The sequence below is a fragment of the Neoarius graeffei genome, chromosome 2 (genome assembly GCF_027579695.1).
Source record: "Neoarius graeffei isolate fNeoGra1 chromosome 2, fNeoGra1.pri, whole genome shotgun sequence".
NCBI lineage: Eukaryota > Metazoa > Chordata > Actinopteri > Siluriformes > Ariidae > Neoarius > Neoarius graeffei.
The window spans coordinates 117,555,389-117,577,883 of record NC_083570.1 but is presented as its reverse complement, the minus strand read 5'-3'; the positions used below and the strand labels follow the sequence as shown (position 1 = coordinate 117,577,883).

General features: G+C 41.1%; 1 protein-coding gene across 4 annotated transcripts in view; it reads right to left on the bottom strand.

Annotated features, from left to right (window-relative positions):
• Positions 1-1,186: 1,186 nt before the first annotated feature.
• The window catches only part of LOC132882161 (NACHT, LRR and PYD domains-containing protein 12-like), a 92,620-nt gene continuing 71,311 nt past the window's right edge, over positions 1,187-22,495 (bottom strand). For 2 of the 4 annotated variants that reach the window (XM_060915428.1, XM_060915430.1), the window contains 4 exons: positions 21,714-21,887; positions 11,143-11,316; positions 6,457-6,630; positions 2,290-5,440 (listed from right to left, as the gene is read on the bottom strand). In XM_060915428.1, coding sequence (XP_060771411.1) covers positions 5,431-5,440; positions 6,457-6,630; positions 11,143-11,316; positions 21,714-21,887 — 532 coding nt within the window. In that variant the 3' untranslated portion in view covers positions 2,290-5,430. Of the gene's footprint in view, positions 1,413-2,289; positions 5,441-6,456; positions 6,631-11,142; positions 11,317-21,713; positions 21,888-22,495 lie in introns of those variants that run through there. The other 2 variants (XR_009654124.1, XM_060915429.1) reach the window with 2 other exon arrangements.

Below are 22,495 nucleotides of genomic sequence, written 5' to 3'. Positions count from 1 at the left end.
GGGGTCAAAATGATCACAAGAATGGTGAGCAAAAACCCCAGAACCACACAGGGGGACCTAGTGAATGACCTGCAGAGAGCTGGGACCAAAGTAACAAAGGCTACCATCAGTAGCACTACGCCGCCAGGGACTCAAATCCTGCAGTACCAGACGTGTCCCCCTGCTTAAGCCAGTACATGTCTAGGCCCGTCTGAAGTTTGCTAGAGAGCATTTGGATGATCCAAAAGAGGATTGGGAGAATGTCATATGGTCAGATGAAACCAAAATAGAACTTTCTGGTAAAAACTCAACTCGTCATGTTTGGAGGAGAAAGAATGCTGAGTTGCATCCAAAGAACACCATACCTACTGTGAAGCATGGGGGTGGAAACATCATGCTTTGGGGCCGTTTTTCTGCAAAGGGACCAGGACGACTGATCCGTGTAAAGGAAAGAATGAATGGGGCCATGTATCGTGAGATTTTGAGTGAAAACCTCCTTCCATCAGCAAGGGCATTGAAGATGAAACGTGGCTGGGTCTTTCAGCATGACAATGATCCCAAACACACCGCCCGGGCAACGAAGGAGTGGCTTCGTAAGAAGCATTTCAAGGTCCTGGAGTGGCCTAGCCAGTCTCCAGATCTCAACCCCATAGAAAATCTTTGGAGGGAGTTGAAAGTCCGTGTTGCCTAGCGACAGCCCCAAAACATCACTGCTCTAGAGGAGATCTGCATGGAGGAATGGGCCAAAATACCAGCAACAGTGTGTGAAAACCTTGTGAAGACTTACAGAAAACATTTGACCTCTGTCATTGCCAACAAAGGGTATATAACAAAGTATTGAGATGAACTTTTGTTATTGACCAAATACTTATTTTCCACCATAATTTGCAAATAAATTCTTTAAAAATCAGACAATGTGATTTTCTGGATTTTTTTTCTCATTTTGTCTCTCATAGTTGAAGAAGTGTACCCATGATGAAAATTACAGGCCTCTCTCATTTTTTTAAGTGGGAGAACTTGCACAATTGGTGACTGACTAAATACTTTTTTGCCCCACTGTATTGCACACAGCCATTTCCCTGAGCTACTTAGCACAGACATTGCTCAGAGAGATATTATAATAATAAATATTACACATAAAACAGAATGATTGCATAAAATTACACCACAACCTAAAAATACTACCCCCCATCCCCCCCCCCCCACACACACACTATCACTCACACCACACTAAGACCTACTATTAAGTAGTTTTATTGACCAAGGAACCATTGAGAGTTTGGATTTAGAAATGGATTTGACTGAAACTGTGCAGAGTACTGTAAGCAGTTTCATGCAGGTCACAAGTTGTTCCTAATAAAGTGCTCATTTCCAACATGGAACTGCAGGAACACGAGAGTCTTCATCACACACACACAGATGTTCATCACACACTGAAAAGAAAAGAAAAACATCTGGATTAATGCCCACACACTGGACTGTGGTACTTCATGACCAACAGCATGTAATCATCTCTGCTCCAAGAGAAACATTATTATTATTATCTCCTGTTTATAATTTAATCCAACATTTATTCAGTCTTCTAGAAGATCAGAAACAGGGAAAAGCCGAGATCATCTTATTCAGACAAAAGCAGCAGGATGAAGTCAGAGACAGCAGGGTGTCACAAGGAGATGAGGTGCTCATTTACAATCACTCTCATGCACTCAGACGGGACATTTTGGAGACTCGGACTGCACACATGCAAACTCCTCACCTTTTGGCAAAATTCGCCGTTTTGGTCCCAAAATAGGTCACTTGTGTGAATCGTGTAGATCCGAAGATTTTTTTTTTTGGGGGGATAGGCAGGCTACAATGTTATTGTTGCCAAACATTTCACTTACAAGGTTACAGCCAATCGAGATAAACAGTAACACGCGCTTCTTTTCCATTGGAGTTCTGATCAGCTGGTGCGCAACCCACTGCTGGTTGCCAGTCCTCGCTTACGAATATTCCACAGATTCAGACCGCAAAGTCACCTTTTTATAGAGGGATCTGGCAACCTCATCTCGCAACTGGATCTTAACAGACCCCTTCGTAGTAAACGTCATTCATACGTAAGAGGAAATTGCGCACGCAGCCTGGACTCAAAAAAGACTCAGCGACGGTCAGACTGACTTTTGGCGACGATAGAGACGAGAAGAAATATTTGGAAGAAATGCCTAGTTGGCACGGTGGTGTAGTGGTTAGCGCTGTCGCCTCACAGCAAGAAGGTCCTGGGTTCGAGCCCCGGGGCCGGCGAGGGCCTTTCTGTGTGGAGTTTGCATGTTCTCCCCGTGTCCGCGTGGGTTTCCTCCGGGTGCTCCGGTTTCCCCCACAGTCCAAAGACATGCAGGTTAGGTTAACTGGTGACTCTAAATTGACTGTAGGTGTGAATGTGAGTGTGAATGGTTGTCTGTGTCTATGTGTCAGCCCTGTGATGACCTGGCGACTTGTCCAGGGTGTACCCCGCCTTTCGCCCGTAGTCAGCTGGGATAGGCTCCAGCTTGCCTGCGACCCTGTAGAACAGGATAAAGCGGCTAGAGATAATGAGATGAGATGAGAAATGCCTAGTTGTTGTGTTGTCGGGTGTCAGAATCGTAGCAGTGATGGGGTTAAAATGTACAGAATTCCAGCAGGATCTCACCCATTCCAAAAAAAAAAAATTAAAAAAAAAAAAAAAAAATTTATTCGCTGACATCGATGGCTACAAGCCATCAAACGTGTAGACTGGGATGAAAGCATTATCAAAAACGCGCAGGTTTTCAGCGCCCACTTCATCATCAGGCTATTTATTAAATCTTTCTTTTTTATTCTTTCTAGTCTTCGTTTATTGATGTAGCAAAATACTTTGGTAACGTTTGTCTGATTAGCTGGGTCATAGTTACACAATGTAATGAATATTGTTAGCATGTTAACTTAGCTTTGCATGCAATTTTGTTTGTAGGAGAGGTCTCGCTTGACTCAAGCAGTCCAGATTTTGTGCCATCATTATTTGTGTATGCCGAAAATCACAATTTTAAAGCAAGGATGGAAAGGTAAAATTGTGTGCCCTCACTCTAAATGCCAACTTACATTGACTGCTCTAACCTAGCTCCTGCCCCGTTCAGTTTCATTTCTGGTCTCTGCCTCTCGCTTTTTACGCAGCTCTGATTTCTCTTAGCTGCACTCTTTACACTATCATTCCTTTCATGCCATTACCTCCTGCAAATTGCTGTTTAGTGTTGGTATTTGCTGTTGTAGCTAAAGCCACATTGCCGTCACATCACTGGCATAATTTGATTAAAACAAAATGAATATGAATGTCCCATTGTTAATCAAGTTGTAGTCTCGCTGTAACCAGAATGTTGATGGCAGGCTACTTTTGTAAATAGGTGTTTTTTTTTAGTTTGACATTTTTTGTAAATAGTATGACTTGTAGGCACGAAGTTTTTCGTGGGTGTACACTGAAGTCTTGTCAATAAGGTACGATCTGGCCATTGTATACCAGGGAACTTACTAACATCGTCCGTCCACTCTTTAATTAAATACAGATTCGGTAGGCGATGTCCACTTGTTAGAGTTAACTTATTTATGTAGCATTCTTGATCTTGTAATGACAATTGTTTTGCATAATCTGACAGCTCATAATGCCGGTCTATGGGCAGCGCCATTGTTTCTGAGTCCAGGCTGCACGCGCATCCTAGCAACGGTCGGTTTGTTTACAAACATGCGAAGGGGTCTGAACATACCAATGGAACAGTTTCCAGCGCGCTCGGGGGTGAATAACTGGAAAAGTCGTTGGATTTTGTTGCTGTTACGTGTTGAGGCAACACGTGGCAACACAGTGCCAGAAATGTGTACATAAATGTAACTACGTCTAATATGTTTATCATACTTGCTGAAATCAAGTTTAAGACATAACACGTTAGCTAGCTCCATAAGACGGCTACAGATGTAAATACCAGCTGCTATAGCTTACTGTCGCCAGATATGAGAGATATGAAAATGAACACATGATCAGCTCAGTGGCATGGTATAGAGAAATTCCCTCTTCACAATGGATGGTTTTCAAATACAGTTTTTTTTTTTCGAGAGCTAGAAAGCCGACAGGGTGTTTTTCTCCTAAAAATAAGCACCAAGCGTCTTTTCAAATCCCCATGACAACCGCTTGTTCTAGCTTGCTCTGGCTGTAGAGCGCAAGCAATGTACAAGCACAAGTAATGGTTCCAATTATTTTTATATTTTCTGGTAGTATCGAAGTTACTGGGGAACTCTTGACATGGGTTTAGTTACCGTTCGCTACAACTTGCGTTGAACACCGCGAGAGCTAGTAAAGCTCCGGTGGAAAATTATTTGCTCCTGTTTGCTAGATATTTTAATGAAATTAGCGTCAAACTTGTGTTGTCAACGCTAAGTAACAAACACTGGTCGCCAGGATTGTTATTTATTGATTCATTGAAACGTAAATGGTTCTGAGCCATCTAAAAATAGCGAAAACTGGCCTGTCTCGTGTTGTACACTGTTCTGCCTTCATCCATTGACTCGGCGCAATTTTTTTTTAGCGTGAGAGGAGACGTCAGGAAAGGCTTGTCGTGTATTTAGACCAGAAGCTACTAAAGCTGTAGTGTAAAGTCGCTTTGCTGCCATTGTTGTTTAGTCGCTACTGTAGCTTTTGTCGCTCGTCACCATTCAAAGTCAATTACTTTTGGCTGTTGTACAGCTTTAGCTTCTGTGATCTCTGAACACAGTAAAGAGAGTGGTTTACAGTTAATAGTACTGATGTACCACTTACACTAATACAAACATTATTCTTGCAGAATGAGTGTGTTAGGGGAGGAGGACGCTGCAGCTGTTAAAAAGCTGGATGCTGAAATAAAATGCAGCTGGAAGTGGGCCTGGCTTAAACTGGAGGGCAAGGTATCCGTGAAGGGACAAGAGGTGTCATTTCACATAGGTGATGTCTTTAAGAAAATTGATAGACAGGGATTGGCCAGGTGTGTCTTCTGCCACAAGGACATAAACTATGCGAAAAAGGGCAGCCATGCTTTGATGGCTCACGTCCAAACAGAAATACATAAGAAGATGGAAATCATTGCATCCACACACAGGAGAAGCAGGCCAGGCTGAGGCATGCAGCTAAACACAGGAAGAGGGCCTGTGAACTCCTGGTGCAGGCCAAAAAGAAAAAAAAATAAAATGGCTGTAAAGAAAGCGTCCACTTGAATTGAATTGAAGTCCAGTAAAGACATGTTTATGGAAAGTTATTTTGTACTGTATTAAATTCAAGATGTCACTGGTTGCAATTTTTTTTGTAACGTAGACTATGAAATGTACTTTTGCGCGCGTGCCGTGTGTCCGTGAACCCTTCTCACCTTTTTCATCCCTGACCAGTTTGCATGCCTGGGACTGACTCCCTGTCTTCTGTCTTCAGATTCATTTTAAATCAACACTTTAATGGACACTAAACAACATTAAAAGGTAATTGTGAGAAGGAAAAAAAAAACACATCTGATTAAATAGAACACAGTGAAAATTTCTAAAAGGGCAATTCCATGTAAATGTCAGCCTCACCATGCAAAAATAAAGCAACATGTAATACATCAAAACCACTCCCAGAGATATCACCTAGGCCTGTATTTTACAGATGTGAATAAGTTGAACCAATTTGTCACATTTTGATCACCTAATATGTCACTGTCAGTCTTTCTTTCTTATAATGTAAAACCCAAGCTAAAATCAACTTTGATCATGTACAATTCTATATTATTGCCACAGGCCACAGAAATGTATGCTAAAATCCACAAAACAGCAAACCAATAGCCATCCTAAATATTATTTAAGAACTTTGATAGTTTTAGCTGATATTTAGAGAGTTTTCCAAAGGGTTATGGTGGTTAAATTGCTGATTTTCTATACATATGCCATGTCTATTTCAGACGCGTCACATCCATAACGGAATTTCGTCACATCCATAACGCTGACTTTTCCTTCCGAAACTCTGCATGAAATACAAAATATTTTAAACGAAGATTTTTTAATATTCACCTTGGACCCCTCTATCAAATGGATATCTCCATTTCGACATTAGGTTTACAATTTCACAGAGTTTGATAAAAATGTACAGTCACCCAAGAAAAGTGATACTTTTTCTGTCACATCCATAACGCATCTTTTATTGGCATTTTCTGGCATGCCCTAGATGTACTATGGGAATTGTTCTTGTTCTATCACTTCTCCAGTATGGTACAGCCTTAAAATATGCAACACCTGTTTAAATACTGGGAGACAATAAAACATGCACTGGGTCATTTGTTGCCATTTTGAGTTCAAGTGTCACGTCCATAACGCTGGAATTGCTCAAAACTGGTTTCATTTCATGGCCTGGTCATGTGATCTTTACTGAAATTAAACAAAAATGATAATGAGGTTAAAAGATTTTTCTTCCCCACCATTTAACTAAAAAAAGTCATTACTCACCTCAGTGTCTGTAGTTTGTAATGTTCATCATCCTTAAGAGCAGAGAGCAGATTCTTTCCTGAGTCTCTGATTTTATTCCAGGACAGATCCAGGTCTCTCAGGTGTGAGGGGTTTGATCTCAGAGCTGAAGCGAGAGCAGCACAGCCTTCATCTGAGACACCACACCGCCACAACCTGCAGAGACACAATGACACACACTGCACTGTCTCAGTTTATGATCATCAAGATTCGCTTCGTGTCTTTAAATTTGAGGTGTGTGTGTGTGTGTGTGTGTGTGTGTGTGTGTGTGAGTGAGAGAGAGAGAGAGAGAGAGAGAGAGAGAGAATATCGCTCCATAATCGTTCAGTCTGTAGAAGAATACCTGATTAGTGTTGGATGGAAATGATTTTCATTGGTTTTGTTAAACAGACTTTCTTTGTAATTTCGAACAGTTTTATTGTTCAGTGTTGTTTCTTCCAGTGGACACATGAACAGAGACTTTAGTGAGTTCTAGAGATTTCTGCAGCTGTTCTGCTCTCCTTTGCTTTCTCTTTCTCCTCCTTCAGTATTCCATGCTGTGCTCTTGGAGTGATTTTTGCAGGATGTCTCGATCTTAGGCAGAGGAGCAACATCACTGAATCTGCTCTGTTTGGAGACAATTTATCTTCCTGTGGACCGAGTCACACACACTCGCTCTTTACAAACGCTGTTTTAGTCACGTTTTCCTGCTTCACACATCTCTACAAAATCTCTCTTTAATCAGAGTTCACACGAACAGCTCTTTCCTGAGAAGATCAGACGGTCAGTAATCAGACTGTGTGTGTATTTTATAGAACAGGGTCGGACTCTAATTAGCTTTTGGAGAAGTCGTTATCAGAGAGGGTCACACACTTTAAAACCCAGAGTGTGAATGTTTAAATGATTTATTCAGGACTGACAAGAAGAAGTGTGAGTGTGTTTTCTTTAGACAGAATGGGTTTGTCGACTCTTCTGACTTGGATGAAGATTAGACCATGTTTTATTATTAATGAACGCAGAAAACCAGGTCATGTCAAAGGCTTCAAAAACGTTTCTGCAAACACAAGTAGTGAAATATAGATTTTTAAATCACCTGTTATTTAGAAAGAAACATTTTGTGGCTGTTCAAATTGGTGCATTTTTCAATGTATGGTAGAGTTTTAATTTCAGAAAAGAATTCTTCTTCTTTACAGTTCTGTGTGTGTGTTTTCCCATGGATTGGTGATGTTTGTGAACCTGATGTTAATCATATCTGTAGAATAAAACAGAGCGTAGTGGTCGTGCCCTGTGATCTCCTCTCACACACACACCTATTGATCCTGTTCTCCACTTTAGCTCTGGGTTACTGTATGAATGGAACGGAGTCAGTGGGTTTACTCACAGACAGTCTGTATTTATGACTAAATGTGGAATAGGAGATGATTTTAGTGAAAGCACTACTGAGGGAAACTGCATGGGTTTAATCCTGCTGATCCACTGAGCTGCTTCTGTAACGTAGATCTGGCAACCCTGTTCAGAGCAGCGAGACGGAGACGTCCTGAGAGAATATTTACTACTTTATCCTTTATTACTATATTACTAGGGGCCCATGGAGCAAAACTGTAGGAACTATATTATTATTATTATTGCTCCTAAAAGTATGTGGACAGAAAACTGTAACTCACACAGGCACCAAACTTGGTTTATCGGGGCCTTTCACATGGCGTAATCCTAACTGTGGATTTGTTTATGTGGCCATGTTTAAGCTTCGTGTTTGACGACCGGCACAAATGTACACGAGTGATTGTGAGCCCAATTCAGTAAACATCTACAGATAAACTTATAGAAGTTACACAGCGAAATTTCTCCTCTGCATTTAACACCCATCTGAAGCAGCGAACACATGCACGCACGCACGCACACACACGTGTGCAGGGAAAAAGAAAAAATTATGGGTAAATTAAGACAGAAAGAAAAGAAAGCACAACTTTATTAATCACACCATGCAGCCATGCTAACAGCGCCCGGGGAGCAGTTGGGAGTTCGGTGCCTCGCTCAAGGCCGTCCCATATTAACCTAACCGCACGTCTTTGGACTGTGGGGGAAACCGGAGCACCCGGAGGAAACCCACGCAGACACGGAGAGAACATGCAAACTCCACACAGAAAGGCCCTCGCCGGCCGCTGGGCTCGAACCCATAACCTTCTTGCTGTGAGGCGACCGTGCTAACCACTACACCACCGTGCCGATTATATGGCTCTGTGATGCCTGCATATTTCAGCTTTTGGATGGAGCGCAATCTGCTGGTAGAATCTAAATATCTGATCGTTTCAGAGAGATAGTACTGACTGCAGTCGTCTCAATTTTCATTATTAACCATTGCGTTTTATCCACAGGGGGCGCTAAAACTGAAATATTGCAATATTTTAAAGGTAGACTGCCTTTAGCCACCCGGCCCTAAATTCTCCGCAATTTTTTCCTGCTTCACCATGACCCAATTCAAGATACTATGCCATGCATCCCATGGTGGGCTTTCCCTGTTCACGCAAGACATTGTGGGATACAAATTTGAAACAGGAGAGAAAAATGAAGGACGCGAGTGTGTGAATGAAACGTGAAAGACTGACTACAGTAACGGAAAGCAAGAAGAAAAGACGTTATGTTATATACGAAGGAAAAGAAACTCAGGACCAAACTAATAAATATCGGCGCTCAGCGAGCACCTCGGTCTGATCAGCTGTTCGTTTAGCGACAGAATGATGGAACTGTCAGTGCACGCTCAAAGGGAAACCTGTAGATGGCAGTAATGCAACACTGTGGATGCCAGCTGCCCTAAAACCCAAAAGAAGAAGGTAAACCTGCGGATGCGCACACGGACTTCCTCTGTCTGCTTGACTGCGCGAAGCGAGCGATTTCATGCACATTATTTGCTTTAATCCCCTCAAATTAAATAACTTCCCAGCCACAGAATGGCCTGATATTTTGTGAGATATTAGGCAACTCATTTTAGATTTTTCGGATCACAGATCCGCCGACGGCAGTTAAATACTACCGCTAGAAAAATAAGAAGTCTGTGCGTATTTTTACCGCCGAAACGTACAAAAAGAAATGTAAAAAAAAAAAAGTCACATTTTTCTTGTAACAGCACTGTATCCCTGGTACTAGGTCATATTTAAGTAAAAAGTATTAGAATCGCAAATACAAACGACAATGCGTGTTGTATATATCCACTTCAGCCGAGTCTGAAAACGAAACTATTTACGACATTGAGTACTCACTTGAATGTTTTTATGGTATTTATGACCGCTTTACGACAGTGTCAACCTCGTGCTGACCATGGCTGACGCTGACAGCATGGATTCCGAGCTATCGCCTCAACTGTATGTAAGCATAAAGTGTGGTAAAGAAAAGTCTTTTCACTGTCTCACTAAACAAAACGTGGGCGATTTTGTCTCTTAAGCATTGAAAGTAAACAATGAAAAGATCAAAACGATCTTTGGGTCTTAGAAAGAAGGTGGTGATGTAACGAGCGCGATGCCGAATATGCCTGCCATAACGTTAGTTCGCGATTTTGGCTGCAAGTATCTGACTGTGGAATTAGAAGAGGATGGTGCCACAGAGAGTCCTATCGAATCAAGTAGCACGAACGTATCAGCCTTCAATGTGCTCATGAGAGCCCAACGGTCATATGACCACATACCTTCAGAGAAGTAAGTACTGGAATGCTAGTCCATGTTATAAACTTATACACAAGAACACACACACACACACACACACACACACACACACACACACACACACACGTGTGTGTGTGTGTGTGTGTGTGTGTGTGTGTGTGTGTGTGTGTGTGTATATATAAAGTGTGTCTCTTGAATTTAAATTATTTTATCATCTTAATCCGATATTGAAATTTTGCCATGCAAAAAAAAAAAAAATTGCCCAAGGACACTTTTATTTTTATTTCGACCGACATCATCAAAAATATGTTGAAAAAATCCGTGAACCTAAAGATAAAAAATGGGTGGCCTTACAGAAATAAACAGATGACCACAATGACCACATTTCAGAGGGAACTAAATTTCACTGATTTTATGAAATCGAAAGGCCGTCTCGCTTTAAGAACCTCTTAAGTAAGAAATTTAAAATCGGGTGTGGTCTCACTTGGCCCCTTATTACTTGGACCCTGATGATCGCTGCTTGTGGCTATATTTATTACTATATTACATTATTTGAATTATTCAAAAATCATCAGAAAGACAGTTACTATGGTCGGCTCCATTTAATTTTTCTTTAATTTTTTTTTATTTAAAAAAATTGGTTTTTAATCAGTTCTGTGGCATTAACGTCTCATTTTAGTTTTCAAATTTTATATTCCCGAGATCATTTCCACCATGTCACTGCTGCTCACACAGAGGGCAGTTAGTTTGTGTCTCAGGTGCAGTTTGTGGGATTCGTTACAGTGTTGTAGTAAATTGCACAGTGAGTTCAGACACATCGCAGTCAGATCAAGTCCCGTTTTGTGCTGCAGCTTCTCACATACATCCATCTGACCCAAAGACTCTGTGACAAATCATCAGTGTGCAGTGAACAGAAACAATCTTCCTCCTCAGGACACTGATGATGAAGCTAAAACCTCTGCTTCAGTCTCACTATTAGAGAATGTGTCTTACTGAGGAGCAGGTCATGTGACTCTCAGAGAGATGATCTTACCTCAGTATCTCCAGTTTACAGTGAGGATTCTCCAGTCCAGCACAGAGACGCTTCACTCCTGAGTCTCCCAGATTATTCCAGGACAGATCCAGGTGTCTCAGGTGTGAGGGGTTTGATCTCAGAGCTGAACTCAGAGCAGCACAGCCTTCATCTGAGACACCACACCGCTTCAACCTGCAGAGACACAATGACACACACTTCATCAACAGATTTAATACTGACTTTAAAGATGATGAGTGTAGTGGTCTAACAAAGTCAAAACACTTTGGATGCTGTTTAGTTGTTACGCGCTTATCTCCAGAGGTGGACAGTAATGAAGTACATTTACTTGAGTTCTGTACTGAAGTCCACTTTTTGAGTATCTGTAAAGTATTTTTTTTTTTGGAAAATTATGACTACCTTCACTACATTTGAAAGACAAATATCGTACTTTTTACTCCACTACATTTCTATCAAGGTCCTCGTTACTCGTTACTATGAAGCAGCTTTGAAAGTGGATGTTTTTTTCTTTTCTTAAACGTGATTGTTTATTCGCAGGTGACACTGAGACAGTCTATCAGTAATCACGAGGGTCACGTCACAGCCGTAGACTGGATAAAGTCAAGTTCAGTGATTTCTCCACAGCATTATTTGAACACGATCAGTTGATGGCAGAATGGAAGGAGGCGGTTCTTCTGGGGAATGAACACACCCATGGCCATACCGAGAACCCATCTTTCAGTTTTTGGAAAGGAATAAAGAGTTGTTTCGTTTTAAATGTTTGCATTATTTACCTAAAACGAACCACATCACGGCCTACAAAAACTCGATGTCCGACCTGCGGAAGCATATTGAGGTCTGTAAGCGTTTTATTCCAAGAGAAAGCTTGCAGTGAAGTTGTCTGTGCTTTTAGAGCTAGCGATAATGTTGCAATAGCTATGCAGTCTGGTTAGTCAAATGACTTTCTATGGATTTTCCCGCCAAGTTGCTGTAGCCTTGTCCACAGCTAATGTTAACTCATAGCTAGTTAGCTTGGACACTGTTAGATAGCAGGGGATGCACCGTGGTGTAGTGGTTAGCGCTGTCACCTCACAGCAAGAAGGTCCGGGTTCGAGCCCCGTGGCCAGCGAGGGCCTTTCTGTGTGGAGTTTGCATGTTCTCCCCGTGTCTGCGTGGGTTTCCTCCGGGTGCTCCGGTTTCCCCCACAGTCCAAAGACATGCAGGTTAGGTTAACTAGTGACTCTAAATTGACCGTAGGTGTGAATGTGAGTGTGAATGGTTGTCTGTGTCTATGTGTCAGCCCTGTGAGGACCTGGCGACTTGTCCAGGGTGTACTCCGCCTTTCGCCCGTAGTCAGCTGGGATAGGCTCCAGCTTGCCTGCGACCCTGTAGAACAGGATAAAGCGGCTAGAGATAATGAGATGAGATGAGACTGTTAGTTAGCATGTAAAAACAGAGTTATGCTAACATGAATAAAGTTAACTTATCTGAAGTTCTTTCAGAAATATGTTTTAGCATAATCTTAAATAAACAGCATGTACCGTAGAAATCCTTCTTTTCTAGTAACATTAGTGACCCAATATGATTTCGAGTTTGAAAAGCGTTTGCTAGCATGTCAGGTGGAGCGTCACTGACTAGCTAGCTTAACGTTAAACCACCATGATGCACAGCATAGGTTCATTTTGTGAATTCACAAAATAATCCAGTCGGTCGCTTCAGAGGCATGAGGTATTAGGTATAAGCGTTGTGACAATAATACAACAGTGCGCTGACAGAAAATGTACTTTTAATACTTAAGTATTTTTAAAAGCAAGTACTTCACTACTTTAACTTAAGTAAAAATTTGACTGTAGAACTTTCACTTGTATCGGAGTCACATTTGACCAGTGGGATCTGTACTTTGACTCAAGTAATGAAGTTGGGTTCTTTGTCCACCTCTGGAAATTAGTAATAATTCAAGACCACTTTAGGATCTTAGTGAAAGAACTACGGAGGAAAACTGCATGGGTTTAATACTGCTTGTTCACTGGGCTGCTTCTGTTACACAGATCTGGCAACCCTGTTCATCGCAGATATACAAAGGCAGACTGAAAGAAAACTCACTAACAAACTTTCAACTGTCAGAATATCAAAAAGTCAACAAAAGAATAGTTGATGTGGTTTGCAATTTATTTTCAGTTATTTTCTCTTTTTTTATTCTTTTTTTGCACCTTTTCACTTTCCATGTCACTGCTGCTTTGAAACCCTGCTGCTCACACAGAGGGCAGTTAGTTTGTGTCTCAGGTGCAGTTTTTTATTTTGGGATTGCAGATTGTAATGCATAAATTCATCAAACCAACAGCATCATCTCTTCTGCATTCCATACATTTTCAGTATTGATGAACTTTATACAGTTTGGGAGAGATTAAGCGTTTACATAAAAGGAGAATAAAGAGAGTGACAGGCAAGTCCAGGAGAGGTTAGAGAAGAAGAGATTAAATAAAATTACAAATTTGAAACAGGTTCAACATATATGTGCATCTACAGTAAAGTTAAAGTTGCAGGAACTTTCCATAATCGTTCACGTGACACCTCCACAAAGTCTGGTCGTATGGGTTTTATATACAGTATTTGACCCACTTTGTCCATAACTTAATAAACAGAGTTTTCTTGAGACGGAGAGAGAAAGTGATACTTTCCATATTGTAAATCTCATTTACTCTATTTATCCATTCTTGTATTGTAGGGGGTTCAGGGAGCAGCCCGCGTCTTGTAAGCGCTTTTTTTGCAGGCACATATTAAAATACCAAACAAATATTCATCAGCGCACCTTGCCTGGAAGTCAACATGTCCTAAAAATAAAGGAAGAAACTGAAAGGGCAGGTCAGTTTCAAACATCTTTCTGAATGCATTATGAATCTCTGCCCAGGATGGTTTGATCACTGGGCCGTCCCAAAATATATGCCAATGGTCATCTTCTTGAGACGCGCACTGTCTCCAACATTTAGCATCTCCTCCCGCCACACGTACTTTTTGCTTTGGTGTGATAAAAAAATGAATAAAACACTTCCATCCAAACTCCCTCTACATCCGAGAGTTTGTACATTTCCACTGGAGTTCACACACGTTCAGCCAGACCTCGTCTGATATTGGAAGGTCTCTCTCTCTCTCTCTCTCTCACTTTTCTCTGATGTATTCTTTTGTGCGTCCTTTTTGTCAATAGGCCTTTGTAAATTCTAGAGATAATGCCCTTATTTAGATTATTTTGGTAGGCGTCCAGAAGTACTTTCAATACAGGATCATCCATATCTGTTTTATGTCTAATATTATGTTCAAAATAAGTTCGTATCTGGAGGGATCTAAAAAAGTCAGATTTTTCAAGTTGATATTCCTTCCTCAGACTTTCAAAGTCCTTCAATTTTCCTTTAGTTGTAAGTGAATAAAATGATGTTATTCCTCTCAAAATCCAAGATTTAAATCTATCATCCATTTCGTTTGGTTTGAATCCGGAGTCATAGGCACACCACTGAATTATCTGTAAATTATTCTCCAATTTGTATTCTTCCTTTAATGTATTCCAAATATTTAATTGTGCTTTGATTCCTGGGTTTTCAATATTATTTCTGAATCTTCCCAAATTTTTATGAGCCAATATGGCATGGATCGGTGGGTCAGTCTGAATAGAGAGTTCGAGATCTTTCCATCTTGCATGAAATGCCGAGCTACATATATCGATCAGAGGTTTAACCTGAGCTGCCAAATAATATTCTTTAAAATGAGGTAATGCCATCCCCCCTCCCCCCCTTTGGAAGTTGTAGTGTTTTAAATTTGACCCTGGGTTTCTGACCCTGCCATATGAATCTGGAGATGATTTTATTCAGTTCTGAAAACCATTTGAAGGAAATTTCTACAGGAAGTGCTTGAAATAAAAAGAGAGATCTTGGAAGTATATTCATTTTTACACTGTCTATTCTATGACTGAGGCTGAGGAAAGAGATCGAGTTCCACTTTTGTACGTCTTCTTTAATTTTTGTTCAGAGGCTCATAATTTATCTTTGTTATTGATGTGATTTCTTTTGGTATATTTATATATATCCCTAAGTGTTTTAACGAGTTCTGGTCCCAATTAAGATGATATTTCTCTTTAAGGTGTTTAGGAGGTATGTATTTAAAAGTCAGAATCTGAGTTTTTTGTATGTTCAATTTATATCCTGCAAACTCGCCAAATCTTTCTAAAAAGGTCCATTAATTTGACAAATAAACTAGATGGGCTCATTAAAAATATCAAAACACCATCAGCATATAGCGCCACCTTGTGATCATCCGCCTTAGTTTGCCTTCGTGAACTGTGTTGCCAGTACCCCCGGTATCATCCCCCCCCCCCATATCTAGCCGGTTTCAGCCCTCTTTTGCCCGTTATCCTCTCCAAGACTTCTGAGTAATTAACTATTGATCAGTGCACTGCTATTTTCTTTTCCTTGTGTTGTACAAGTGAAGCGGCTATTTGTTTTAGGTCTCCACGCTCCCAAGCAACGACTCAGGCCTGCAACGGGTTTTTATTTTTTGCTTTTTCAAAAAGAGACATTATTTTATTTTGTTGCAGTGTGTGTGTGTGTGTGTGTGTGTGTGTGGGCTTGTTAGGTAAGATTAAAGGTGTAAAAAGTGGTAAATTAACAAGAATAATTTCTGAGAAATCCTAAAGTTAAATTCATTAAGGTCTATTCAACATTTTGTACTATCTTTAATTGTTGTTATTGGTATTATTATTTACATTTGTGTTAACTAAATTCACAATTTGGATTTAAAGTGTGTGTTTGTGTGTGTGTGTGTGTGTATTTGATGAAGGGGTGTTTGAGTAAAAAGGGTAACAAGTTAACAATTCTTAGTGGGATTCAAAATAGGTGAAAACTTACTGTATTTTTCTGCTAAGTGGAGGCACTGCCAAATAATTAATCATTTTATTATCAAGTTAACCATTTAAAAACTGGTAAGTTCATTTCATTTGTTCCTTTCATGTTAAACCACAGCTATATGTACCCAGGACCCCGCCCATAGTACTACAACACTAGATACAGTGGGGCAAAAAAGTATTTAGTCAGTCACCAATCGTGCAAGTTCTCCCACTTAAAAAGATGAGAGAGGCCTGTAATTTTCATCATAGGTATACCTCAACTATGAGAGACAAAATGAGAAAAAAAAATCCAGAAAAAAATCACATTGTCTGATTTTTAAATAATTTATTTGCAAATTATGGTGGAAAATAAGTATTTGGTCAATAACAAAAGTTCATCTCAATACTTTGTTATATACCCTTTGTTGGCAATGACAGAGGTCAAACATTTTCTTTAAGTCTTCACAAGGTTTTCACACACTGTTGCTGGTATTTTGGCCCATTCCTCCATGCAGATCTCCTCTAGAGCAGTGATGTTTTGGGGCTGTCGTTGGGCAACACGGACTTTCAACTCCCTCCAAAGATTTTCTATGGGGTTGAGATCTGGAGACTGGCTAGGCCACTCCAGAACCTTGAAATGCTTCTTACGCAGCCACTCCTTCGTTGCCTGGGCGGTGTGTTTGGGATCATTGTCATGCTGAAAGACCCAGCCACGTTTCATCTTCAATGCCCTTGCTGATGGAAGGAGGTTTTCACTCAAAATCTCACGATACATGGCCCCATTCATTCTTTCCGTTACATGGATCAGTCGTCCTGGTCCCTTTAAAGAAAATCAGCCCCAAAGCATGATGTTTCCACCCCCATGCTTCACAGTAGGTATGGTGTTCTTTGGATGCAACTCAGCATTCTGTCTCGTCCAAACATGACGAGTTGAGTTTTTACCAGAAAGTTCTATTTTGGTTTCATTTGACATTCTCCCAATCCTCTTCTGGATCATCCAAATGCTCTCTAGCAAACTTCAGACGGGCCTGGACATGTACTGGCTCAAGCAGGGGGACACGTCTGGCACTGCAGGATTTGAGTCCCTGGCGGCGTATTGTTACTGATGGTCGCCTTTGTTTCTTTGGTCCCAGCTCTCTGCAGGTCATTCACTAGGTCCCCCCGTGTGGTTCTGGGGTTTTTGCTCACCGTTCTTGTGATCATTTTGACCCCATGGGGTGAGATCTTGCATGGAGCCCCAGATCGAGGGAGATTATCAGTGGTCTTGTATGTCTTCCATTTTCTAATAATTGCTCCCACAGTTGATTTCTTCACACCAAGCTGCTTACCTATTGCAGATTCAGTCTTCCCAGCCTGGTGCAGGTCTACAATTTTGTTTCTGGTGTCCTTTGACAGCTCTTTGGTCTTGGCCATAGTGGAGTTTGGAGTGTGACTGTTTGAGGTTGTGGACAGGTGTCTTTTATACTGATAACGAGTTCAAACAGGTGCCATTAATACAGGTAACGAGTGGAGGACAGAGGAGCCTCTTAAAGAAGTTACAGGTCTGTGAGAGCCAGAAATCTTGCTTGTTTGTAGGTGACCAAATACTTATTTTACTGAGGAATTTACCAATTAATTCATTAAAAATCCTACAATGTGATTTCCTGGATTCTTTCCCCCCATTCTGTCTCTCATAGTTGAAGTGTACCTATGATGAAAATTACAGGCCTCTCTCATCTTTTTAAGTGGGAGAACTTGCATAATTGGTGGCTGACTAAATACTTTTTTGCCCCACTGTATATCCAATTAGCTACATGGGACGGGTGTTACACTTATTTAATTCCTAACTTACTTTATTCTTATCAACAGGCTTGGGTTTGGTAGCAGTTTGTTGTGTCTCAAGATCTTTTAATTCTTTATTAAGGTCCATTAGCCGTGATCGTCTTGCTTTTTTTTCATGAGTGCAGAAGGATATAATTTTACCTCTAACTACCGCCTTCAGGGTATCCCATACTATACTCGGGTAGACTTCCCCTCTATCATTTTCTTCCAGAAACACTTTCATTTCTTTTCTATTTTGGGATGTAAATTTTGGGTTGTTTAGAATACCGGTGTTTAGTCTCCACTGTGATCTTCCTGGATTATCACTAATATGAACAGTACAAGCCAGAGGAACATGATCAGAAATATCAATACACCCAGTATCACAACTACGTATTCTATGGCGGTCTTTCTGTAACACAAAAAAATGATCTATTCTTGAAGATGTGTCATGGGGACATGAGTAAAAAGTGTAATCACGAGCTGTAGGGTAAAGATTTCTCCATAGATCTAATATGCCCAGCTCGGACATTGAGACATTGATTTTCTTGTGTAGTGATGCAGCAGCTTGGTCTATAGATGAATCTATTGTAGGGTCAAGACGGATATTCCAATCTCCACCACATAGAACAATTCCTGTGGCCTGTAGCATTAAGTCAAACATCTTTCTGTAAAAAGCAAAATGACTTCCAGGAGGCACATAAACATTACACAATGTTATTATAACTCCATTTGCTTTGCCTGAGACGATTATATACCTCCCTTCCTTATCTGTTACTTCTGAAAGATGTTCAAATGGTATATTATTTGATATTAAAATTGCAACACCTCTCCTACGGCCTGATTTACAGGATGAATAGTAAACCCTTGAATATCCCATTCTCTTTAATTTTTCATGTTCTAATGATGCGAGATGCGTCTCTTGTAGGAACACCACTTGAGCATTTTCCTTTGAGAGTATTTTGTTTCTCTTGACTGGACTTGTAATCCCCTTCACATTAAAGAAACAATTCTGACATCCCGCTTGTTCGTAGATTTTTAAATCTATAATCCAAAACATAACCTCCCTCTTCCTCACTACTTTTAACCATGCCAAACCAGTGCGCTAAACAAATCTCTCCCAGTGAACAAAAACGTAGAACAAAACATCACCAGAACGGTGCAGAACAGTCGTTTCCAAAGTAGAGGCTCATTTCTGAAGAGCCTTGTTGGATCTTGTGGACATAAAGTCCTCAGGAGGGTGAGTCCTACGTCGCGTCATCAGTGGGGCCCTCAAATTTTGCCACATGTCCGTGTCCAAAGTTTCTACGGATTAAACCGTGGATGTCACGTTGATTAACGAGTCCCGACTCCTTCAGTTGAGCAAAAAGGTAGATGTAGGAGTCCTACAGATCAATCCAAAGATGTCCTGGCAGTCCTGACATGTAATTTAGATAAAGTATGCCCCTCCCCGTAATCTGGCAATGTTTATCTGCCATTGTAACTCCATTAAGTCATAAACTTTTAAATCACCTGCTGATATTGAACAGCGTCTAAATACCTGTCGTTTTTCCTTGTATTTCAAACGGGGATTTGTATCTGACAGTCAGCCACCGTCCGCCGCACCCGGTTCCTTATTTCCACCCCGGTCGCGTCGTCTCCCTGCCGCTTGAAAAGTTGACAGGAGTTGGACCTCCTCTTGGTCCGGGGCGTAAGGGGTGCTCACCACTTTCACTGGGAATCCTTGCAAAGCCGTGTCCCTCGTTGTCGCCGCCGCATCCTGGTACAGCCAAGTGCCATCTTCGTAGAATACTTGCATCTTTGCAGGATATGGAGTCTGAAACTTTATTCACTTTTCTTTCAGCATTTTCTTAGCTTTGCCATATTCACCGCGTTTCCTCAGCAACTCTGACGGGAACTCATGGTCAATGTAGAAACGAGCATTTTTACAAAACACTTCTTTTTTCTGCCATGCTCTCCGGAGAACCTCTTCTTTCGTCTGGTAGCTCCCAAATTTAACCACAATAGACCGGGGTCAAGCCCGATTGTTGGGCTTCGGTTACAGAGCTCGATGGGCTCGTTCAATTCCGAGGTCCCGATCACAGGGGAGGTCAAGTGTGTCTTTCAACAAGCTGTCAAGAAAACCAGCCATATCGCTGCCCTCTTTATTCTCCGCTATCCCATAGATCCTTATGTTATCTCTCTGCTCTCAACCCTCCCGGTCAATTAGTTTAGCCTCCAGATTAGCTTGGCGCTGTGCTAGCATCTTAATTCACATTGATGCTGCCTGAAGTATCATCTCGGTTTCTTCAATTCTGTCCTCCACTTCATTTAGTCTGTCGTTTGCTCTCCAACACTTTTTTTTTTTTTAAATATCGGTTTGATAGCTGTGCCCGGTTGTCTCTTCTGAACTCCCGTATTTCTTTGAGGATCCTATGCAGGCTAGCTTCAGAGCCATCATCACCATGTAGGTCCAGTCCGAGGGGGTTTTGGCTTCGGTTATCTTGTCTTACTTCAGACTCGCTTTCCGTCATATTTGTAGTTGTCCTACTTCTAGCTGTAACCCCTCTCTCCATCGTGAAGCAAAACCAGGGATTAAAGCAAAAAAAAATCCTGAGCCTGAACTTTGTCGACACAGGCAAGAAACTAAAATATATATATATATATATATATATATATATATATATATATATATATATATATATATGTGTGTGTGTGTGTGCACGTGTTTTGGATTGTGTGTTTATTTTCAAGCCATACCAGGGGGTTTGTGGGGGCATGGGATCAGAGATTGCATGAATGGAAAATTAAATTTTACTTTTGAAAATCCAATACCAAAAACGGCCAGAAGATGGCAAAAGTGCATCTACTATATCTACCACCTGTATGTACCACATTTCTTTTGATATTCAGTTTTGGTGCTCAGCGTTGTCCTTAACAAGTAATAAATTAACCTACAGTCACAAGGTGAACTGTTACAAAGGTAGATGAAATTCAGTATGGCATTTAGAGAGCATTAAAAGTTTTAATAATCTCGCCCAGTCTCCTCCAGCCATGCCCAGCGCCATTTATTTTTAACACCTTTCTCTAGGGTCGTCACATCTGCCCCAGAGTTCACGAACTGCATTTTGCCCACGCCACCATGCAATTCCGTTTTCTCTCTCTCTCCCTCGCCCTTCTCTCCAACACAAAAGTTCATTTATTTTATTTTTTTTTACTTTTTACCCTCTCTCCGTTGAATGGAGCTGTAACGGCGCGAGGTGACTTTCCGTGTCGATCTTCAGCACTGCACCGCATCGAAGCAAGGAAGAAATGAGAGGAGGGGGTAAAGGCTTTCCTTAGACCCGCCCCATTCTTCTTCTGATTGGCTAATACTGTCAGTTTCAGAGCGCTCCTTTACTACCATTGGCTGACAAACACAAGAGGGATTTCGACGGTCATTTTTTTTTTTTTTTAATTGCCGTCAATTTATTTTCGATTTATTATTTTTTTAAATCCACGGGCAATCACTACAAACCGGAAATCCGGCATGGTGCCGGAGAACTTTAATCCCTGCAAAACACGCACTTGAGTTGATAAAGTAGAGTTTTGGGGGGTTATTTCAAAAACCGTTGGGGAGCTCGTAAACTACGCTGCCGTCTTCTCTGTGGCGGAACTGGAACCCTCAGGTGCAGTTTGTGGGATTCGTTACAGTGTCGTAGTAAATTTCACAGTGAGTTCAGACACATCGCAGTCGGATCAAGTCCCATTTTGTGCTGCAGCTTCTCACATACGTCCATCTGACCCAAAGACTCTGTGACAAATCATCAGTGTGCAGTGAACAGAAACAATCTTCCTCCTCAGGACACTGATGATGAAGCTAAAACCTCTGCTTCAGTCTCACCATTGGAGAATGTGTCTTACTGAGGAGCAGCTCATGTGACTCTCAGAGAGATGATCTTACCTCAGTATCTCCAGTTTACAGTGAGGATTCTCCAGTACAGCAGAGAGACGCTTCACTCCTGAGTCTCCCAGATTATTACTGGACAGATCCAGGTCTCTCAGGTGTGAGGGGTTTGATCTCAGAGCTGAACTCAGAGCAGCACAGCCTTCATCTGAGACACCACACTGCCGCAACCTGCAGAGACACAATGACACACACTTCATCAACAGATTTAATACTGACTTTAAAGATGAGTGTAGTGGTCTAACAAAGTCAAAACACTTTGGATGCTGTTTAGTTGTTACGTGCTTATCTCCAGAGGTGGACAGTAATGAAGTACATTTACTTGAGTTCTGTACTGAAGTCCACTTTTTGAGTATCTGTACTTAAGTATTTTTTTTTTGGAAACTTATGACTAACTTCACTACATTTGAAAGACAAATATCGTACTTTTTACTCCACTACATTTCTATCAAGGTCCTCGTTACTATGAAGCGGCTTTGAAAGTGGATGTTTTTTTCTTTTCTAAAACATGATTGTTTATTCGCAGGTGACACTGAGACAGTCTATCAGTAATCACGAGGGTCACGTCACAGCCGTAGACTGGATAAAATCAAGATCAGTGATTTCTCCACAGCATTATTTGAACACGATCAGTTGATGGCAGAATGGAAGGAGGTGGTTCTTCTGGGGAATGAACGCACCCATGGCCATACCGAGAACCCATCTTTCAGTTTTCTGAAAGGAATAAAAAGTTGTTTCGTTTTAAATGTTTGCTTTGTTTACCTAAAACGAACCACATA